Source organism: Episyrphus balteatus, chromosome 3 (genome assembly GCF_945859705.1).
Source record: "Episyrphus balteatus chromosome 3, idEpiBalt1.1, whole genome shotgun sequence".
NCBI lineage: Eukaryota > Metazoa > Arthropoda > Insecta > Diptera > Syrphidae > Episyrphus > Episyrphus balteatus.
The window spans coordinates 54825439-54843861 of NC_079136.1; the positions used below are offsets into that span (position 1 = coordinate 54825439).

General features: G+C 42.4%; 4 protein-coding genes across 4 annotated transcripts; 3 read left to right on the forward strand and 1 right to left on the reverse strand.

The window, feature by feature from the left end:
• Nucleotides 1-8292: 8292 nt before the first annotated feature.
• LOC129914411 (larval cuticle protein A2B-like) lies at nt 8293-9414 on the forward strand. The gene is made up of 2 exons (XM_055993656.1): nt 8293-8671; nt 8736-9414. The coding sequence occupies exons 1-2, from the start codon at nt 8660-8662 to the stop codon at nt 9384-9386; spliced, it is 663 nt and encodes a 220-aa protein (XP_055849631.1). The 5' UTR covers nt 8293-8659; the 3' UTR covers nt 9387-9414.
• Nucleotides 9415-10336: 922 nt separating this feature from the next.
• On the forward strand, nt 10337-11301 carry LOC129915013 (cuticle protein 21-like). The gene is made up of 2 exons (XM_055994467.1): nt 10337-10390; nt 10668-11301. Exons 1-2 carry the CDS (start codon nt 10337-10339, stop codon nt 11292-11294), a joined length of 681 nt encoding a protein of 226 aa, XP_055850442.1. The 3' UTR covers nt 11295-11301.
• Nucleotides 11302-14262: 2961 nt separating this feature from the next.
• LOC129915014 (larval cuticle protein A2B-like) lies at nt 14263-14919 on the reverse strand. Its single transcript, XM_055994468.1, has 2 exons — nt 14908-14919; nt 14263-14841 (listed from the first exon to the last, which is right to left on the reverse strand). The coding sequence occupies exons 1-2, from the start codon at nt 14917-14919 to the stop codon at nt 14263-14265; spliced, it is 591 nt and encodes a 196-aa protein (XP_055850443.1).
• Nucleotides 14920-16406: 1487 nt separating this feature from the next.
• On the forward strand, nt 16407-17052 carry LOC129913540 (larval cuticle protein A2B-like). The gene is made up of 2 exons (XM_055992272.1): nt 16407-16418; nt 16477-17052. Exons 1-2 carry the CDS (start codon nt 16407-16409, stop codon nt 17032-17034), a joined length of 570 nt encoding a protein of 189 aa, XP_055848247.1. The 3' UTR covers nt 17035-17052.
• Nucleotides 17053-18423: the final 1371 nt, after the last annotated feature.

Below are 18423 nucleotides of genomic sequence, written 5' to 3' on the forward strand. Positions count from 1 at the left end.
TGCCCCACGTGGGTCATTCCAAATGCCCCACGTGGGGCATTTCCAAATGCCCCACGTGGGTCATTCCAAATGCCCCACGTGGGGCATTTCCAAATGCCCCACGTTTGTCATTCCAAATGCCCCACGTGGGTCATTCCAAATGCCCCACGTGGGGCATTTCCAAATGCCCCACGTGGGTCATTTCCAAATGCCCCACGTGGGTCATTCCAAATGCCCCACGTGGGTCATTCCAAATGCCCCACGTGGGTCATTTCCAAATGCCCCACGTGGATCATTCCAAATGCCCCACGTGGGTCATTCCAAATGCCCCACGTGGGTCATTCCAAATGCCCCACGTGGGGCATTTCCAAATGCCCCACGTGGGTCATTCCAAATGCCCCACGCGGGTCATTCCAAATGCCCCACGTGGGTCATTCCAAATGCCCCACGTGGGGCATTTCCAAATGCCCCACGTGGGTCATTCCAAATGCCCCACGTGGGTCATTCCAAATGCCCCACGTGGGGCATTTCCAAATGCCCCACGTGGGTCATTTCCAAATGCCCCACGTGGGTCATTCCAAATGCCCCACGTGGGTCATTTCCAAATGCCCCACGTGGGTCATTCCAAATGCCCCACGTGGGGCATTTCCAAATGCCCCACGTGGGTCATTCCAAATGCCCCACGTGGGTCATTTCCAAATGCCCCACGTGGGTCATTCCAAATGACCCACGTGGGTCATTTCCAAATGTGGGGCATCCACGTGGGGCATTTGGAAATGCCCCACGTGGGGCATTTGGAATGACCCACGTGGGGCATTTGGAATGACCCACGTGGGATATTTGGAAATGACCCACGTGGGGCATTTGGAAATGACCCACGTGGGGCATTTGGAAATGCCCCACGTGGGGCATTTGGAATGACCCACGTGGGGCATTTGGAAATGACCCACGTGGGGCATTTGGAAATGACCCACGTGGGGCATTTGGAATGACCCACGTGGGGCATTTCCAAATGACCCACGTGGGGCATTTGGAATGACCCACGTGGGGCATTTGAAATGACCCACGTGGGGCATTTGGAAATGCCCCACGTGGGGCATTTGAAATGACCCACGTGGGGCATTTGGAATGACCCACGTGGGGCATTTGGAAATGCCCCACGTGGGGCATTTGGAATGACCCACGTGGGGCATTTGGAATGACCCACGTGGGGCATTTGGAAATGCCCCACGTGGGGCATTTGGAATGACCCACGTGGGGCATTTGGAATGACCCACGTGGGGCATTTGGAATGACCCACGTGGGGCATTTGGAAATGCCCCACGTGGGGCATTTGGAATGACCCACGTGGGGCATTTGGAAATGACCCACGTGGGGCATTTGGAATGACCCACGTGGGGCATTTGGAATGACCCACGTGGGGCATTTGGAATGACCCACGTGGGGCATTTGGAATGACCCACGTGGGGCATTTGGAATGACCCACGCGGGGCATTTGGAAATGCCCCACGTGGGGCATTTGGAATGACCCACGTGGGGCATTTGGAATGACCCACGTGGGGCATTTGGAAATGCCCCACGTGGGGCATTTGGAATGACCCACGTGGGGCATTTGGAATGACCCACGTGGGGCATTTGGAATGACCCGCGTGGGGCATTTGGAAATGCCCCACGTGGGGCATTTGGAATGACCCACGTGGGGCATTTGGAATGACCCACGTGGGGCATTTGGAAATGACCCACGTGGGGCATTTGGAATGACCCACGTGGGGCATTTGGAATGACCCACGTGGGGCATTTGGAAATGCCCCACGTGGGGCATTTGGAATGACCCACGTGGGGCATTTGGAATGACCCACATGGGGCATTTGGAAATGCCCCACGTGGGGCATTTGGAATGACCCACGTGGGGCATTTGGAATGACCCACGTGGGGCATTTGGAAATGCCCCACGTGGGGCATTTGGAATGACCCACGTGGGGCATTTGGAAATGCCCCACGTGGGGCATTTGGAATGACCCACGTGCTGCATTTGGAATGACCCACGTGGGGCATTTGGAAATGCCCCACGTGGGGCATTTGGAATGACCCACGTGGGGCATTTGGAATGACCCACGTGGGGCATTTGGAAATGCCCCACGTGGGGCATTTGGAATGACCCACGTGGGGCATTTGGAATGACCCACGTGGGGCATTTGGAATGACCCACGTGGGGCATTTGGAATGACCCACGTGGGGCATTTGGAAATGCCCCACGTGGGGCATTTGGAATGACCCACGTGGGGCATTTGGAATGACCCACGTGGGGAATTTGGAAATGCCCCACGTGGGGCATTTGGAATGACCCACGTGGGGCATTTGGAAATGCCCCACGTGGGGCATTTGGAATGACCCACGTGGGGCATTTGGAATGACCCACGTGGGGCATTCCAAATGCCCCACGTGGGTCATTCCAAATGCCCCACGTGGGGCATTTCCAAATGCCCCACGTGGGTCATTCCAAATGCCCCACGTGGGGCATTTCCAAATTCCCCACGTGGGTCATTCCAAATGCCCCACGTGGGTCATTCCAAATGCCCCACGTGGGTCATTTCCAAATGCCCCACGTGGGTCATTCCAAATGCCCCACGTGGGTCATTCCAAATGCCCCACGTGGGGCATTTCCAAATGCCCCACGTGGGTCATTCCAAATGCCCCACGTGGGTCATTCCACGTGGGGCATTTGGAATGACCCACGTGGGGCATTTGGAATGACCCACGTGGGGCATTTGGAAATGCCCCACGTGGGGCATTTGGAATGACCCACGTGGGGCATTTGGAAATGCCCCACGTGGGGCATTTGGAATGACCCACGTGGGGCATTTGGAATGACCCACGTGGGGCATTTGGAAATGCCCCACGTGGGGCATTTGGAATGACCCACGTGGGGCATTTGGAAATGCCCCACGTGGGGCATTTGGAATGACCCACGTGGGGCATTTGGAAATGCCCCACGTGGGGCATTTGGAATGACCCACGTGGGGCATTTGGAAATGCCCCACGTGGGGCATTTGGAATGACCCACGTGGGGAATTTGGAAATGCCCCACGTGGGGCATTTGGAATGACCCACGTGGGGCATTTGGAAATGCCCCACGTGGGGCATTTGGAATGACCCACGTGGGGCATTTGGAATGACCCACGTGGGGAATTTGGAAATGCCCCACGTGGGGCATTTGGAATGACCCACGTGGGGCATTTGGAAATGCCCCACGTGGGGCATTTGGAATGACCCACGTGGGGCATTTGGAAATGACCCACGTTCGGCATTTGGAATGACCCACGTGGGGCATTTGGAATGACCCACGTGGGGCATTTGGAAATGCCCCACGTGGGGCATTTGGAATGACCCACGTGGGGCATTTGGAATGACCCACGTGGGGCATTTGGAAATGCCCCACGTGGGGCATTTGGAATGACCCACGTGGGGCATTTGGAATGACCCACGTGGGGCATTTGGAAATGCCCCACGTGGGGCATTTGGAATGACCCACGTGGGGCATTTGGAAATGCCCCACGTGGGGCATTTGGAATGACCCACGTGGGGAATTTGGAATGACCCACGTGGGGAATTTGGAAATGCCCCACGTGGGGCATTTGGAATGACCCACGTGGGGCATTTGGAAATGCCCCACGTGGGGCATTTGGAATGACCCACGTGGGGCATTTGGAATGACCCACGTGGGGCATTTGGAAATGCCCCACGTGGGGCATTTGGAATGACACACGTGGGGCATTTGGAATGACCCACGTGGGGCATTTGGAATGACCCACGTGGGGCATTTGGAAATGCCCCACGTGGGGCATTTGGAATGACCCACGTGGGGCATTTGGAAATGCCCCACGTGGGGCATTTGGAATGACCCACGTGGGGCATTTGGAAATGACCCACGTTCGGCATTTGGAATGACCCACGTGGGGCATTTGGAATGACCCACGTGGGGCATTTGGAAATGCCCCACGTGGGGCATTTGGAATGACCCACGTGGGGCATTTGGAATGACCCACGTGGGGCATTTGGAAATGCCCCACGTGGGGCATTTGGAATGACCCACGTGGGGCATTTGGAAATGCCCCACGTGGGGCATTTGGAATGACCCACGTGGGGAATTTGGAAATGCCCCACGTGGGGCATTTGGAATGACCCACGTGGGGCATTTGGAAATGCCCCACGTGGGGCATTTGGAATGACCCACGTGGGGCATTTGGAATGACCCACGTGGGGCATTTGGAAATGCCCCACGTGGGGCATTTGGAATGACCCACGTGGGGCATTTGGAATGACCCACGTGGGGCATTTGGAATGACCCACGTGGGGCATTTGGAATGACCCACGTGGGGCATTTGGAAATGACCCACGTTCGGCATTTGGAATGACCCACGTGGGGCATTTGGAATGACCCACGTGGGGCATTTGGAAATGCCCCACGTGGGGCATTTGGAATGACCCACGTGGGGCATTTGGAATGACCCACGTGGGGCATTTGGAAATGCCCCACGTGGGGCATTTGGAATGACCCACGTGGGGCATTTGGAATGACCCACGTGGGGCATTTGGAAATGCCCCACGTGGGGCATTTGGAATGGCCCACGTGGGGCATTTGGAATGACCCACGTGGGGAATTTGGAAATGCCCCACGTGGGGCATTTGGAATGACCCACGTAGGGCATTTGGAAATGCCCCACGTGGGGCATTTGGAATGACCCACGTGGGGCATTTGGAATGACCCACGTGGGGCATTTGGAATGACCCACGTGGGGCATTTGGAATGACCCACGTGGGGCATTTGGAAATGACCCACGTTCGGCATTTGGAATGACCCACGTGGGGCATTTGGAATGACCCACGTGGGGCATTTGGAAATGCCCCACGTGGGGCATTTGGAATGACCCACGTGGGGCATTTGGAATGACCCACGTGGGGCATTTGGAAATGCCCCACGTGGGGCATTTGGAAATGCCCCACGTGGGGCATTTAGAATGACCCACGTGGGGCATTTGGAATGACCCACGTGGGGAATTTGGAAATGCCCCACGTGGGGCATTTGGAATGACCCACGTGGGGCATTTGGAAATGCCCCACGTGGGGCATTTGGAATGACCCACGTGGGGCATTTGGAATGACCCACGTGGGGCATTTGGAAATGCCCCACGTGGGGCATTTGGAATGCCCCACGTGGGGCATTTGGAATGACCCACGTGGGGCATTTGGAATGACCCACGTGGGGCATTTGGAAATGCCCCACGTGGGGCATTTGGAATGACCCACGTGGGGCATTTGGAAATGCCCCACGTGGGGCATTTGTAATGACCCACGTGGGGCATTTGGAAATGCCCCACGTGGGGCATTTGGAATGACCCACGTGGGGAATTTGGAAATGCCCCACGTGGGGCATTTGGAATGACCCACGTGGGGCATTTGGAAATGCCCCACGTGGGGCATTTGGAATGACCCACGTGGGGCATTTGGAAATGACCCACGTTCGGCATTTGGAATGACCCACGTGGGGCATTTGGAATGACCCACGTGGGGCATTTGGAAATGCCCCACGTGGGGCATTTGGAATGACCCACGTGGGGCATTTGGAATGACCCACGTGGGGCATTTGGAAATGCCCCACGTGGGGCATTTGGAATGACCCACGTGGGGCATTTGGAATGACCCACGTGGGGAATTTGGAAATGCCCCACGTGGGGCATTTGGAATGACCCACGTGGGGCATTTGGAAATGCCCCACGTGGGGCATTTGGAATGACCCACGTGGGGCATTTGGAATGACCCACGTGGGGCATTTGGAAATGCCCCACGTGGGGCATTTGGAATGACCCACGTGGGGCATTTGGAATGACCCACGTGGGGCATTTGGAATGACCCACGTGGGGCATTTGGAATGACCCACGTGGGGCATTTGGAAATGACCCACGTTCGGCATTTGGAATGACCCACGTGGGGCATTTGGAATGACCCACGTGGGGCATTTGGAAATGCCCCACGTGGGGCATTTGGAATGACCCACGTGGGGCATTTGGAATGACCCACGTGGGGCATTTGGAAATGCCCCACGTGGGGCATTTGGAAATGCCCCACGTGGGGCATTTGGAATGACCCACGTGGGGCAGTTGGAATGACCCACGTGGGGCATTTGGAAATGCCCCACGTGGGGCATTTGGAATGACCCACGTGGGGCATTTGGAATGACCCACGTGGGGAATTTGGAAATGCCCCACGTGGGGCATTTGGAATGACCCACGTGGGGCATTTGGAAATGCCCCACGTGGGGCATTTGGAATGACCCACGTGGGGCATTTGGAATGACCCACGTGGGGCATTTGGAAATGCCCCACGTGGGGCATTTGGAATGACCCACGTGGGGCATTTGGAATGACCCACTTGGGGCATTTGGAAATGCCCCACGTGGGGCATTTGGAATGACCCACGTGGGGCATTTGGAATGACCCACGTGGGGCATTTGGAATGACCCACGTGGGGAATTTGGAAATGCCCCACGTGGGGCATTTGGAATGACCCACGTGGGGCATTTGGAAATGCCCCACGTGGGGCATTTGGAATGACCCACGTGGGGCATTTGGAATGACCCACGTGGGGCATTTGGAAATGCCCCACGTGGGGCATTTGGAATGACCCACGTGGGGCATTTGGAATGACCCACGTGGGGCATTTGGAATGACCCACGTGGGGCATTTGGAAATGCCCCACGTGGGGCATTTGGAATGACCCACGTGGGGCATTTGGAATGACCCACGTGGGGCATTTGGAAATGCCCCACGTGGGGCATTTGGAAATGCCCCACGTGGGGCATTTGGAATGACCCACGTGGGGCATTTGGAATGACCCACTTGGGGAATTTGGAAATGCCCCACGTGGGGCATTTGGAATGACCCACGTGGGGCATTTGGAAATGCCCCACGTGGGGCATTTGGAATGACCCACGTGGGGCATTTGGAATGACCCACGTGGGGCAAATTTTGCCGGCCGCGTGGCATATGTATCAAATTTCTCACATGGGATAGATAAATGGCTGGTTTTAACGATCAGGAAAAAATAATCAGCACACTGAGCCAAAAAACAACGTAAAATCAATGGAAACCACTTTGAATCAATGGAAAATCACTACATTTTTAGCCTAAAGTGGAAAATGATTGAATCAAAGTAGCACACTTTATTTCTATGTATGAAATGCATTAATCCAAAAAAGTCGGTTTATCCACTAAACGACAAAAAAAACCAAAATAATGTCAAATGGCAACCATTCTGAAATAAAAATAGATGGTACCTACCGTTTGAGATTACTTATAGGAGACTATAATTATTTGGGTCAAATAATATCATTCACTGATAAATTTGGGAAAAATGTAAACCAAAAAATAGTAAACTCTTGGAGACAATTTTGGAACTTGAAGAATCTGTTTGATCTAAACATCGCAATAAAAACCAAAAAAAAAATATTTTTGACTTGACAGTGGTTTTGATCTAAACAATATGGTTTTATCCTTCTCTTGACTCAGGATATACATATTTCCTTCATTATTGTTTGTTCCGTCTCACTCAATGTATGTCGTCTTTGTCAACAGTTATTATTTTTTCTTGCTTTTAACCATATTTGCCAAAAACCATCAAACACTCATGAACCAAAAGAGGTCACTACCATCACATTCGATTATAAATTTCTTCAACATTTTTTTTGGCTGATTGCCAAAAAATGCTAAGGCCAAAGTAATGCATCTTATTTGCATTGCTCACGTGCCACTTCACACCTGCGCTAAGCCAATGACTTCTTCTTTTGTATATTAATTTCAATTTAAACTTAAAGTTAGTCATTTTTAGTTTTAAAAATAATAATTTAATATATTTTTCTGCACGCATAATTTGCGTGCAAATGTAAACAAATATTACATCAGCCAAACAAATGTGAATGACACACATTATTTCTTTCACACATGCTGCAAAAAGGCAACAAAAGAACTAGATTATGAATATGGTTTGACCCACATTTGATCTAAGAGAAGCAGGGTAGTTTCAAAAAATTTAAGAGAATCAAATCCGTTCCGTGAGAATGAGAAACAGTTCAAATTCCACAGATTCCCTCAAAGTTATTCTCTAAAAATCTAAGAAACCGGTAAAAGCCTTGTTGTCTGTGGTCAAGAAACTAAGATCAGCTGTGCCTTGTATCATCTGCAAGCAACAAGCTGCATCCAAATGGAGCACAAACTTATGACTTTATTAGCTGTTAGGCTGTTGAAGGAGAATGAACTTGACAACTCTGAATTTCCAAACATATAAGCTCTATACGAAAACTCATGGTAATAATAAATTTAATTAATTTAATGACAACGATGAGTACGTGTTACGTGCGTTACAAAACCATGCGGCGACATTGAAAATTATTTACACAGAATAGTTAAGCACTTCCAACATGGTTGTGCTGGCTTAACCTCGACAGAAAAATGGACATTGGATTACCCGCTTATGGCAAACTGTCCACTGGGTTTGTCGGCCAAAATCGATTGATTTGATTTTTGTGTATAAAAGCGTTGAAACGATGAGCAAGTGTTATCATTCAAAGTCTAGCACTTCTTTCGGATTAAACTACCTCAGTTGAGTCTTCTTTTTTTTAATCGAAATGGCATTCAAGGTATGAAGGGTATACCGTTAGTCCCGATTGGATTGGATTATAAATATTTTTTCGATCTTTTTAGTTTGTTGTTGTTCTTGCTTGTTTGGCTGTCGCCAATGCCGGAGTCGCAATCCGTCCAGCTCGTTTGGCAGCAGCTAGGGTTGCCGCTGTTCCTGCTGCTCGTCTGGAAGTTGTTGAGCCGGTTGCCGTTGAAGCCGAAGAAGTTGATGCCAATCCTCAGTACAATTATGCCTACGATGTTCAGGATACCATTTCGGGTGATTCAAAGTCGCAATTCGAGACTCGTGATGGAGATGTTGTAAAAGGAGAATATTCGTTGATCGATGCTGATGGATTTAAGAGGACCGTTACTTACACTGCTGATCCCGTCAATGGATTTAATGCTGTTGTTACCCGTGTTCCAATTGCCAATGCTGTTGTTCCAGTTGCAGCACCACTTAAAGCTGCCCCCGTTGCTGTTGCAGCTCCAGTTCCAGTTGCTGCTCCAGTTGTAAGAACTGCAGCACGTTTGGTTAGGCCAGCAGCTATTGCAGCTCCTCTAGCTGCTCCTATTATTAAGCCAGCAGCTATTGTCAAATCAGCTCCTCTAGCTTATGCTCCAGCACCTGCTTTCGCTACTCAAGTTAACTATGCTTCACCAAGATTTGCTGCTCCATTGATCAATGCTGTTCCTGCTGCTTATGCTGCTGCTCCTGGATTTACCTATGTTTAAGAATCAAAGCAACAACAAATTTTGACTCTACTACCACTTCGCTGACTACCTGATGTTCTGTTTTTCTTTTTTTGTTATCATAAAAATAAATACTTTTTAAACATAAAAAATCCTTTATTTTAATACCTTCTAAAAAGAAGCGATTTATAACTTTTTTCAGCACACCTCACAAATTCTTACATATTCTTACAAAATTTCATGGACTCGTATTCAAAACATTGAATTTTTTTTTAATCAAAAAATGGGTTTTTCGAACATTTTACTAAGGTATTTTTAGTTTTACGGTACTTAAACATTATTTTTCATTTTTGTATCATTAACTTTCGTCCTAAAAAGCCGTAGAGAGTCTCTCAGAACTGCCAAGTTAAAAAAAATCTCTTCAAAAGCTGAGGCTGACAGAAAAACAGAGGAAAATTGAAACAGAGCAGACAAAATTTTAGGACCCATTTTTTTTTTTTTTTTATCAACTATCATGACAATAACACATCTGATTGTAACTCGAGTTAGTTTTTTTTATTTTCTGACTCCTACTTACCCTACACTATGTCGCAAATTACAAAATTTACAAATTGTTTTCAACCATTTAACAACCCTTTTTGAGTGTTTGAATAATTATTTTTGAAATTTGTTCTCGATTTGTTTTTTTCGAAAATTTTCAAAAAGGGGGGTCTTACAGCCTCAAATTCCCTTTTTTCAAAAATAGAACTTTTGAAAGTTGTTCCATCAGTTTAATATGTTTCGAATAGAAATCTAGCCCCTTTTTTCAAATTTTTCAAAATTGAGGTCTTAAAATTGCTGGCGTCCAAGCATATATCGCAAACGAATGAAAAAAATCTCCGAAGTTTGTCATATCCAAAGAAAATAAAAAAAAATATCTAGAGCAGATATTTATCATAACAAAGCACACATAACTCCAAATAATTACAGTTGAAACGTTATCTGACCTTGAGATGACAAACCCCAAAAAACACTGTCAGTATCACATTGAACTTGAATTTCTACCGGTAAGATAGACAAAGCCCTTTCACTTTGCGTACAAGAAATTCATTTGTGTTTCTTTCTTTCAGCTTAGTCATGCATTCATAATTGTTTTTATTTCATTCGCACTGAAAAGAAAAACAAAAATCCAGTTTATTTATCTCAATTCATGCATTTCTTTGGTATAAAAGGTTTTATTAAACTTATTTTGGTATCATTCACAACATTTCCATTCAACCGAAAATACCTCAATCAAATCAAAAATGGCATTCAAAGTAAGGATTTAAACGATATGCACCTGAGCAATATTTCTTATTTGTTTTACCTTTTTTTCAGTTCATTGTTGCTCTTGCATTCGTTGCTGTTGCCAGTGCCGGACTTATCCCTGTTCACCAGGAATACCATGCTGCCCATCCAGTCCTGATCAAGTCAGAGGACCACCACGATCCTCATCCACAATACCAATTCTCTTATGCTGTCAACGATGCTCACACCGGAGATGTTAAGAGCCAAATCGAGACCCGTGATGGTGGTGTTGTCCAAGGAGAATACTCCCTCATCGATGCTGATGGCCACAAGAGGACTGTCCAATACACCGCTGATGATGTTCATGGATTCAACGCTGTAGTCCACCGCGAACCACTCGGACATGTTGTCAAGGCTGTTCACTCTGCTCCAGTTGCTTATGCTGCACCAGCTGTTATCAAATCAGCTCCTTTGGCTTATGCTGCTGCTCCAGCTATCGTGAAGTCAGCTCATGTCGGTTATGCTGCTCCAACAGCATACACTCAGACTTATGCCGCTGCTCCAGTTGCTTACTCTCATGCTCCAGTTGCCTACTCTCACGCCCCAGCTGCCTACTCAGCTCATACTTTGGTAAAATCAAGCCCAGTCTCATATGCTGCTCCAGCTTACGCTTACCACCACTAAGAAGAGTTTCATTGCCAATTTGTTGATATACATTCTGTGAATAAAAATTACAAACTTATTTATTTAAAAATTTTGTCTTTTCAATGATGTTTAAACCAAAATTTTAAACAGCCGTGCCGCGGTCTTTTTTACAAATTTTGGAAAAATCAACCAAGTTATTTATTTTTTATTTTGTCTTTAGGTTGTTAATAATCTGCCTTTTAAAATTACAAAAAATCAAACAAAAAAAAAACCTTTTTGAAAAATTTTGATCCTAATTTCTATTAATGTATCTTTATAGATTGTATAGAAAAAGCGTTGAAATCGGAAAGGCCGTTAAAGAAAATTCAAGACACTATAGACCAGTGCCAATAATTTTTGAAAATAAAAAATTTACTAGCAGCATATGCGTGGTTGGAAAATTTAGGATAAATGAAATATGAAAGGGGAAAAATAAATTCCCACAAACAAATTGGGGGAAAGAGGTGAGTGGGCGAAAAAGTGGGGTGCGTGTCAAAAATTCTGTCTTTTACGATTTCTGTCAAAAGTAGACCTCCTATCGAAAAAAGTTGAGAGCAAAAGTTGTAGATAAAAAAAGTGTCTACAGCTTTTACTCAAACAATTTTTTTTATATAACCTCAAAAATATTGAAAAAAATGCAAAAATACGATTTTTATATTTTTATCTTTTTGGTTGGATTTTAATAAAACTTGTTTAAAAATTACTTTGTTATGTTTTCTATCTATTTTAAATGTTTTTTGAGCAAAAAGTTATTTTTTGGATTTTTGACGAATTTAATTTTAAAAAATAAACTATTTTTCAATCAAAAAAGTTACCGAAAAATGTTTGATTTTTGAAAAGTTCGGAATGCAGTTATTTAAACTAAAATCTTTTTATAAGATTGTGTGTTTTGTTTAAGAAAATATTAAGAAAAATTGAAAAAAGTAAAACACAAAAACAATTTGTTGGATCGATTTTTCAGTAAATTACAGTAATATTGGGAAGAAATAATTTTCCATAAAAACCAAATTATACTTTTCTCATGACCTTCTTGATTTGAATCTAACATTAAAATAGCTCTTACGTGCAAAGTTTTTGAGATATTGAATTTTGAACATCCAAAACACTATTTTTGTGATGTTTTGGCATGGTAATATGTCAAAAACGTGATGTGATAGAATTTTTCTGACTTGGGATTCGAGCTCAGAGCACAAAAAAACCATTCGAAAAATTTACTTTGATTTCTATAAAAAAAACTTTCGATTTCGAACAGGGCAGAAAAAATATTCGATTTCACTAAAAGGTAGAAAACATAACAAAGTAATTTTAAAGCAAGTTTTGTTAAAATCCAACCATTTTTGTAAAAGATAAAAATAAAAAATATAAAAATCGTATTTTTTCAATTTTTTCAATATTTTTGAGGTTATATAAAAAAACGGTTTGAGTAAAAGTTGTTGACACTTTTACTATATACAACTTTTGCTTTCAACTTTTTTCAATAGGAGGTCTACTTTCCCGCAATTTGTTTGTGGGAATTTATTTTTCCCCTTTCATATTTCATTTATCCTAAATTTTCCAACCACGCATATGCTGCTAGTAAATTTTTTATTTTCAAAAATTATTGGCACTGGTCTATAGTGTGTTGAATTTTCTTTAACGGCCTTTCCGATTTCAACGCTTTTTCTATACAATCTATAAAGATACATTAATAGAAATTAGTATCAAAATTTTTCAAAAAGGTTTTTTTTTGTTTGATTTTTTGTAATTTTAAAAAGCAGATTATTAACAACCTAAAGACAAAATAAAAAATAAATAATTTGGTTGATTTTTTCCAAAATTTGTAAAAAAGACCGCGGCACGGCTCACAGTGCGTCGATTGTATGGAGATGTTGGAAAAAAATCAAATTTTTGAAAATAAGTTGAGTTTGGAAAAAAAATTGTTTTTAAATGTTATTACAACACGTTTTACAAACTTTAGCGAAATTTCCACGCCCCCTGCCACGCCCACTCCTGAGTGTGCATATTTATATCTAGAAAACGGCTTGCACAATTTGAATAAAATTGAAGAAATTTGATTATCTAGGCGAGTTCAAAAATACAAAATAGTGTCGACCCTATTCGCCCCCTGCCACGCCTACTTTTGTATACATTATTCAATCCAGGAACTTGTATGTATGGGAATTCGGGAAAAAATAAAAAAACAAGTGTTTTGCTAAGATTTCTTGATTTTCAGGCTCTAAATTTGATTGCATATTTAGTTTTGACTTCATTAACTGCAAAACACCACGCAATCGGGCTGTTGGGTTGGAAAAACAAGCATCAAAAAGCTCCCTAGCGGAACACATTATGTAAAAAATACTCGTAAACAAACACTTGTTGCAAGAGAAAGAGCAGGCTTCTGCAAAAAAAACTTACTTTTTTTAAAAGGTATAATTGTTTACTTTCTTTAAATAAAAACACTTTTTTCCCATCGGACCCCTCCAAAAATATTTAGCTTATCGAAGTTAGTACTTAACACGCACAAAGAAGCTTTCATTTGGACTCTCAAAAAAAATATAAATTTACATGCAAAAAAAAATAATGCAGTTAGAATAATTATATTTTCTCTCCTGAATATGAATCTAGCAAAAAAAATATCATATCTTCTTTTTTTCTTCAACAAATGCTCTTTTGACCGTTAACTAAAAATCTTACTCTCATTATTTTTTTTTTTTTATTGATCTTCTGAGCATCTCTGACGACAGAAGATTGAACTTTATCATAAATTAACTGTTGATTCATTCACTCAGACTAATTACCTTGAATTTGGCATACTTGCTCCACATTTTTGGCAATTTTTTTTTTTTGATTGTTTTTCACTAGTCGCCGCACTGTGCGGCTGTTTAAAATTTTGGTTTAAACATCATTGAAAAGACAAAATTTTTAAATAAATAAGTTTGTAATTTTTATTCACAGAATGTATATCAACAAATTGGCAATGAAACTCTTCTTAGTGGTGGTAAGCGTAAGCTGGAGCAGCATATGAGACTGGGCTTGATTTTACCAAAGTATGAGCTAAGTAGGCAGCTGGGGCGTGAGAGTAAGCAACTGGAGCAGCGGCATAAGTCTGAGTGTATGCTGTTGGGGCAGCATAACCGACATGAGCTGACTTCACGATAACTGGAGCAGCAGCAGCAGCATACGTCAAAGGAGCTGACTTGATAACAGCTGGTGCAGCATAAGCAACTGGAGCAGAGTGAACAGCCTTGACAACATGTGCGAGTGGTTCGCGGTGGACAACAGCGTTGAATCCATGAACGTCATCAGCGGTGTAGTGGACAGTCCTCTTGTGGCCATCAGCATCGATGAGGGAGTATTCTCCTTGGACAACACCACCATCACGGGTCTCGATTTGGCTCTTAACATCTCCGGTGTGGGCATCGTTGACAGCGTAAGAAAATTGGTATTGTGGATGAGGGTCGTGGTGCTCCTCAGACTTGATCAGTACTGGATGGGCAGCATGGTATTCTTGGTGAACAGGGATTAGGCCAGCACTGGCAACAGCAACGAATGCAAGAGCAACAATGAACTAAAATTATATAAAAAACAAACAAATAAGAAATATTGTTCAGGTGCATATCCTTTAAATCCTTACTTTGAATGCCATTTTTGAATTGATTGAGGTATTTTCCGTTGAATGGAAATGTTGTGAATGATACCAAAATGAGTTCAATCAAACCTTTTATACCAAAGAAATGCATCAATCGAGATAAGTAAACTGGATTTTAATTTTACTTGTCAGTGCGAATGAAATAAATTCAATTATGAGTGCATGACTAAGCTGAAAGAAAGAAATCCAAAAGAGTTTTGTGTACAAAAAACACAAAATGAAAGGGCTTCTACTATTTTATCGGTAGAAATTCAAGTTCAATGTGTTACCGACAGTGGTTTGGGGGTTTGTCATCTCAAGGTCAGATAACATTTCAATTGTAATTATATGGAGTTATGTAAGCTATATGTTATGATACATATCTGCTCTAGATATATTTTTATTTATTTTGTATGAAAATTGTTTAAGAATTTTTCCTTGGTTATATCGTATCAGCTGAGAATTTGGTTGACATTTGTAAGGAGTATATTCTAGTTGTTGTTATTAAATATGCTGTTTATTTTTTGCCAAAAATGGTATTAGTAATATCTATTCGTTGCACACAATTTTCTATAACTCGGTCACAAAAGTCGACCGAACTGACGCAATATCTCATCCAATATTGGTTTGGAGCTTCGTAACGATCCGATGAGGGTTGCTGGCTAAGAAGCATACACCACATATTTAAAGTTGTCCTATGTTTTACCCGTTTTGAGAAAATTTTTATTCGACAATTCACAACAATATTTTTAAGACCCTAATCCCTAATCTTTGAGTTATCTGACCTTCATTAAAATATTTTAATGGACAAAGTCTCATCTCTCTTTGAGGTCCCTTATCTTTGAGGTCCTTGATCTTCGTGAAGAAATTGTATCCCATATCTTCTTAGAGACCCCTAATTTTAATGAAGAAAATTATTTCACAAAGTCTTATCTCCTTGGGGCCTCTGATTTTCCCGAACAAGTCTTCTTTCACAAAGTTAGTCTCAATTTTTTTTGTAGAAGGTTAATTTTATTTTCACAGCTTGAACATTATTTAAAAATTTCAAGCCACTTCCATATGTAAATCGTTCCGTGAAGTTAAAGAAAAAACATAAATTCAATATGGACCGCTTTACTCTACCAAACAAACAAAGAAATGTTTAAGTACAACTCAATGTACTTAATGTCTTACCTACACACAATTTCATTTTCAGTGCAATAGATCACATTTAATTTGCAGCGCATTTAAAATATAATAATTTTTCGCCTCATTAACACCGATTACTTAAATTAATGAATTGTTTTCGCTATATTATATTGGTATTCTTATGAAGTAGCCCTTCACTCTTAAGATAGTACCAAATCCGTATGATTTCTATGAAAGTGCAACTTAGTCATTCTTTCATTCAATGAACAATCTAGTTTAGTTGTGCATTTGTTACGCTATAAAAGCTTTGATTTATTTTGTTTGGATATCATTCACAACTTCTTCATTGAAAGGAAAATATCTTACCTAATTAAAAAATGGCTTTCAAAGTAAGAATTTGGTGGAATATTTAGCTAAGCATTTTTTGTAATTTCTTGTATTTTTTAGTTCATTGTTGCTCTTGCATTCGTTGCTGTTGCTAGTGCTGGACTTATTCCATCTCACCAAGGATACCACGCTGCTGGCCACCCAGTGTTGATCAAATCTGAGGATACTTATGATCCTCATCCACAATACCAGTTCTCTTATGGCGTCAACGATGTTCACACCGGAGATGTCAAGAACCAAATCGAGACCCGTGATGGAGATGTTGTCAAAGGTGAATACTCCCTCATTGATGCCGATGGTTACAAGAGGACTGTTCACTACTCCGCTGATGACGTACATGGATTCAACGCAGTTGTCCACCGTGAACCTCTCGGACACGTTGTCAAGGCCGTTCATACTGCTCCAGTTGCTTATGCTGCTGCTCCAGCTATCGTGAATTCAGCTCACGTTGGTTATGATGCTCCAACAGCATACACCCAGACCTATGCTGCTGCTCCAGTTGCTTACTCACAAGCTCCAGTCGCATACTCTCATGCCCCAGCTGCTTACACCACCCAAACTTTAGTGAAATCAAGCCCAGTTTCATATGCTGCTCCAGCTTACGCTTATCATCACTAATAAGAAGAGTTAAATAATTCACCCCACCCACTATTTGATCAAATATTATTTCTGTAAATAAAAAGCAACAAATTTATTTATATTAATTTTTGTTTGTTTCATTTTCGAAAGTTATAAATGAGGATGTCAACTGAAGTCAAATGAAAGATAAAATCATACTGAATATGAAAAAGTTGGGTTGCCACTTTTAAAATAGAAATTTCTATATGGCAACCCTATTTTAAAAGGAAAAATTGTCACATAACTAATACGATCATTTTTGTTGTTTGGTCGAATAGAAAGTTTTATGAAATGTCAAACAAAATGCTCCAAATTTTAGCTGACATTCTTTTTATCTTAAAAATCTTGGGTACACTGAGGGAAAAACCGCAACGTAAAATTTAATACGTTCAACGTTGATTTAATGTTGAAAAAAACTAACATGAAATATCTTTAAATTAAAATTGAAACAACTTAAGAAATTTTGTTTTATTTTTGTCAGACTTCAGCTTTTGTAGCATTTTATCACCCTAATTTCCAACACTGAGATAGCACAGTGGTAAAGCATTCGCCTAGTGACCCAAGAGTTTTAGGTTCGATCCCCAGCGGCTGCCAATTTTTTCTTTTGAAGTGAAAACTTCTTTAGTATCGTAGTGATTTGAAACAAGATGAAACGAAAACGCGACTTTTTTGATTTAATAGATAGATGAATGAAATTTGTACTGTAGATAGGTAATTAAATAAGTTATAGCTGTACAAAATTTCAATTAAAATTCTCAGAAAACGGTAAAAAGATGTTCTTTTCCTACACACGTTATATCTTTTGATATAGTGCACATACAAATTTGATTGAACTTTAATACGCATGCTGATAACATAACCTTTTATTTGATATATCACACATAACGGTACGTGCTCTATAAGTTACAAAATCTTAAATTGAAAAATACCTCAAAACACCTGTGGAGATGTGCTGCCGATGACCAGCCACCAGTGTAGGAAGTACCGTAATCTCAGTCTGGAAATTCGACATGGTTCACTTTAAAAAATTCTTACTTCTCTTGAAGGCATCTTTGAAATGAGATTGATACGTCATATTAAAGGTGAAACAATAAGCTCAAACAATATTGGTCAAATTTCTTACACTTTTGACTATTTGGCCTCATATAAGGATTCGAAATAGCTAGTGTATGGGCAAATAGGCAACATTTTAAGAAATTCGACGAATATAAAAAAAAAATATTTTTTGCCCTTATTTTGTATTGAAATTTTTTTTTAATGCAAAATATTTTTATTTGCAGTTAAAATCATCAACTAAATTTTTAATTAAATTTTTTTTTAACAAATATTTTTTTTTATGTAAATACATTAAGTTTTCGGTTGCAGCAATTTTTTTAATGCAATTTTTTT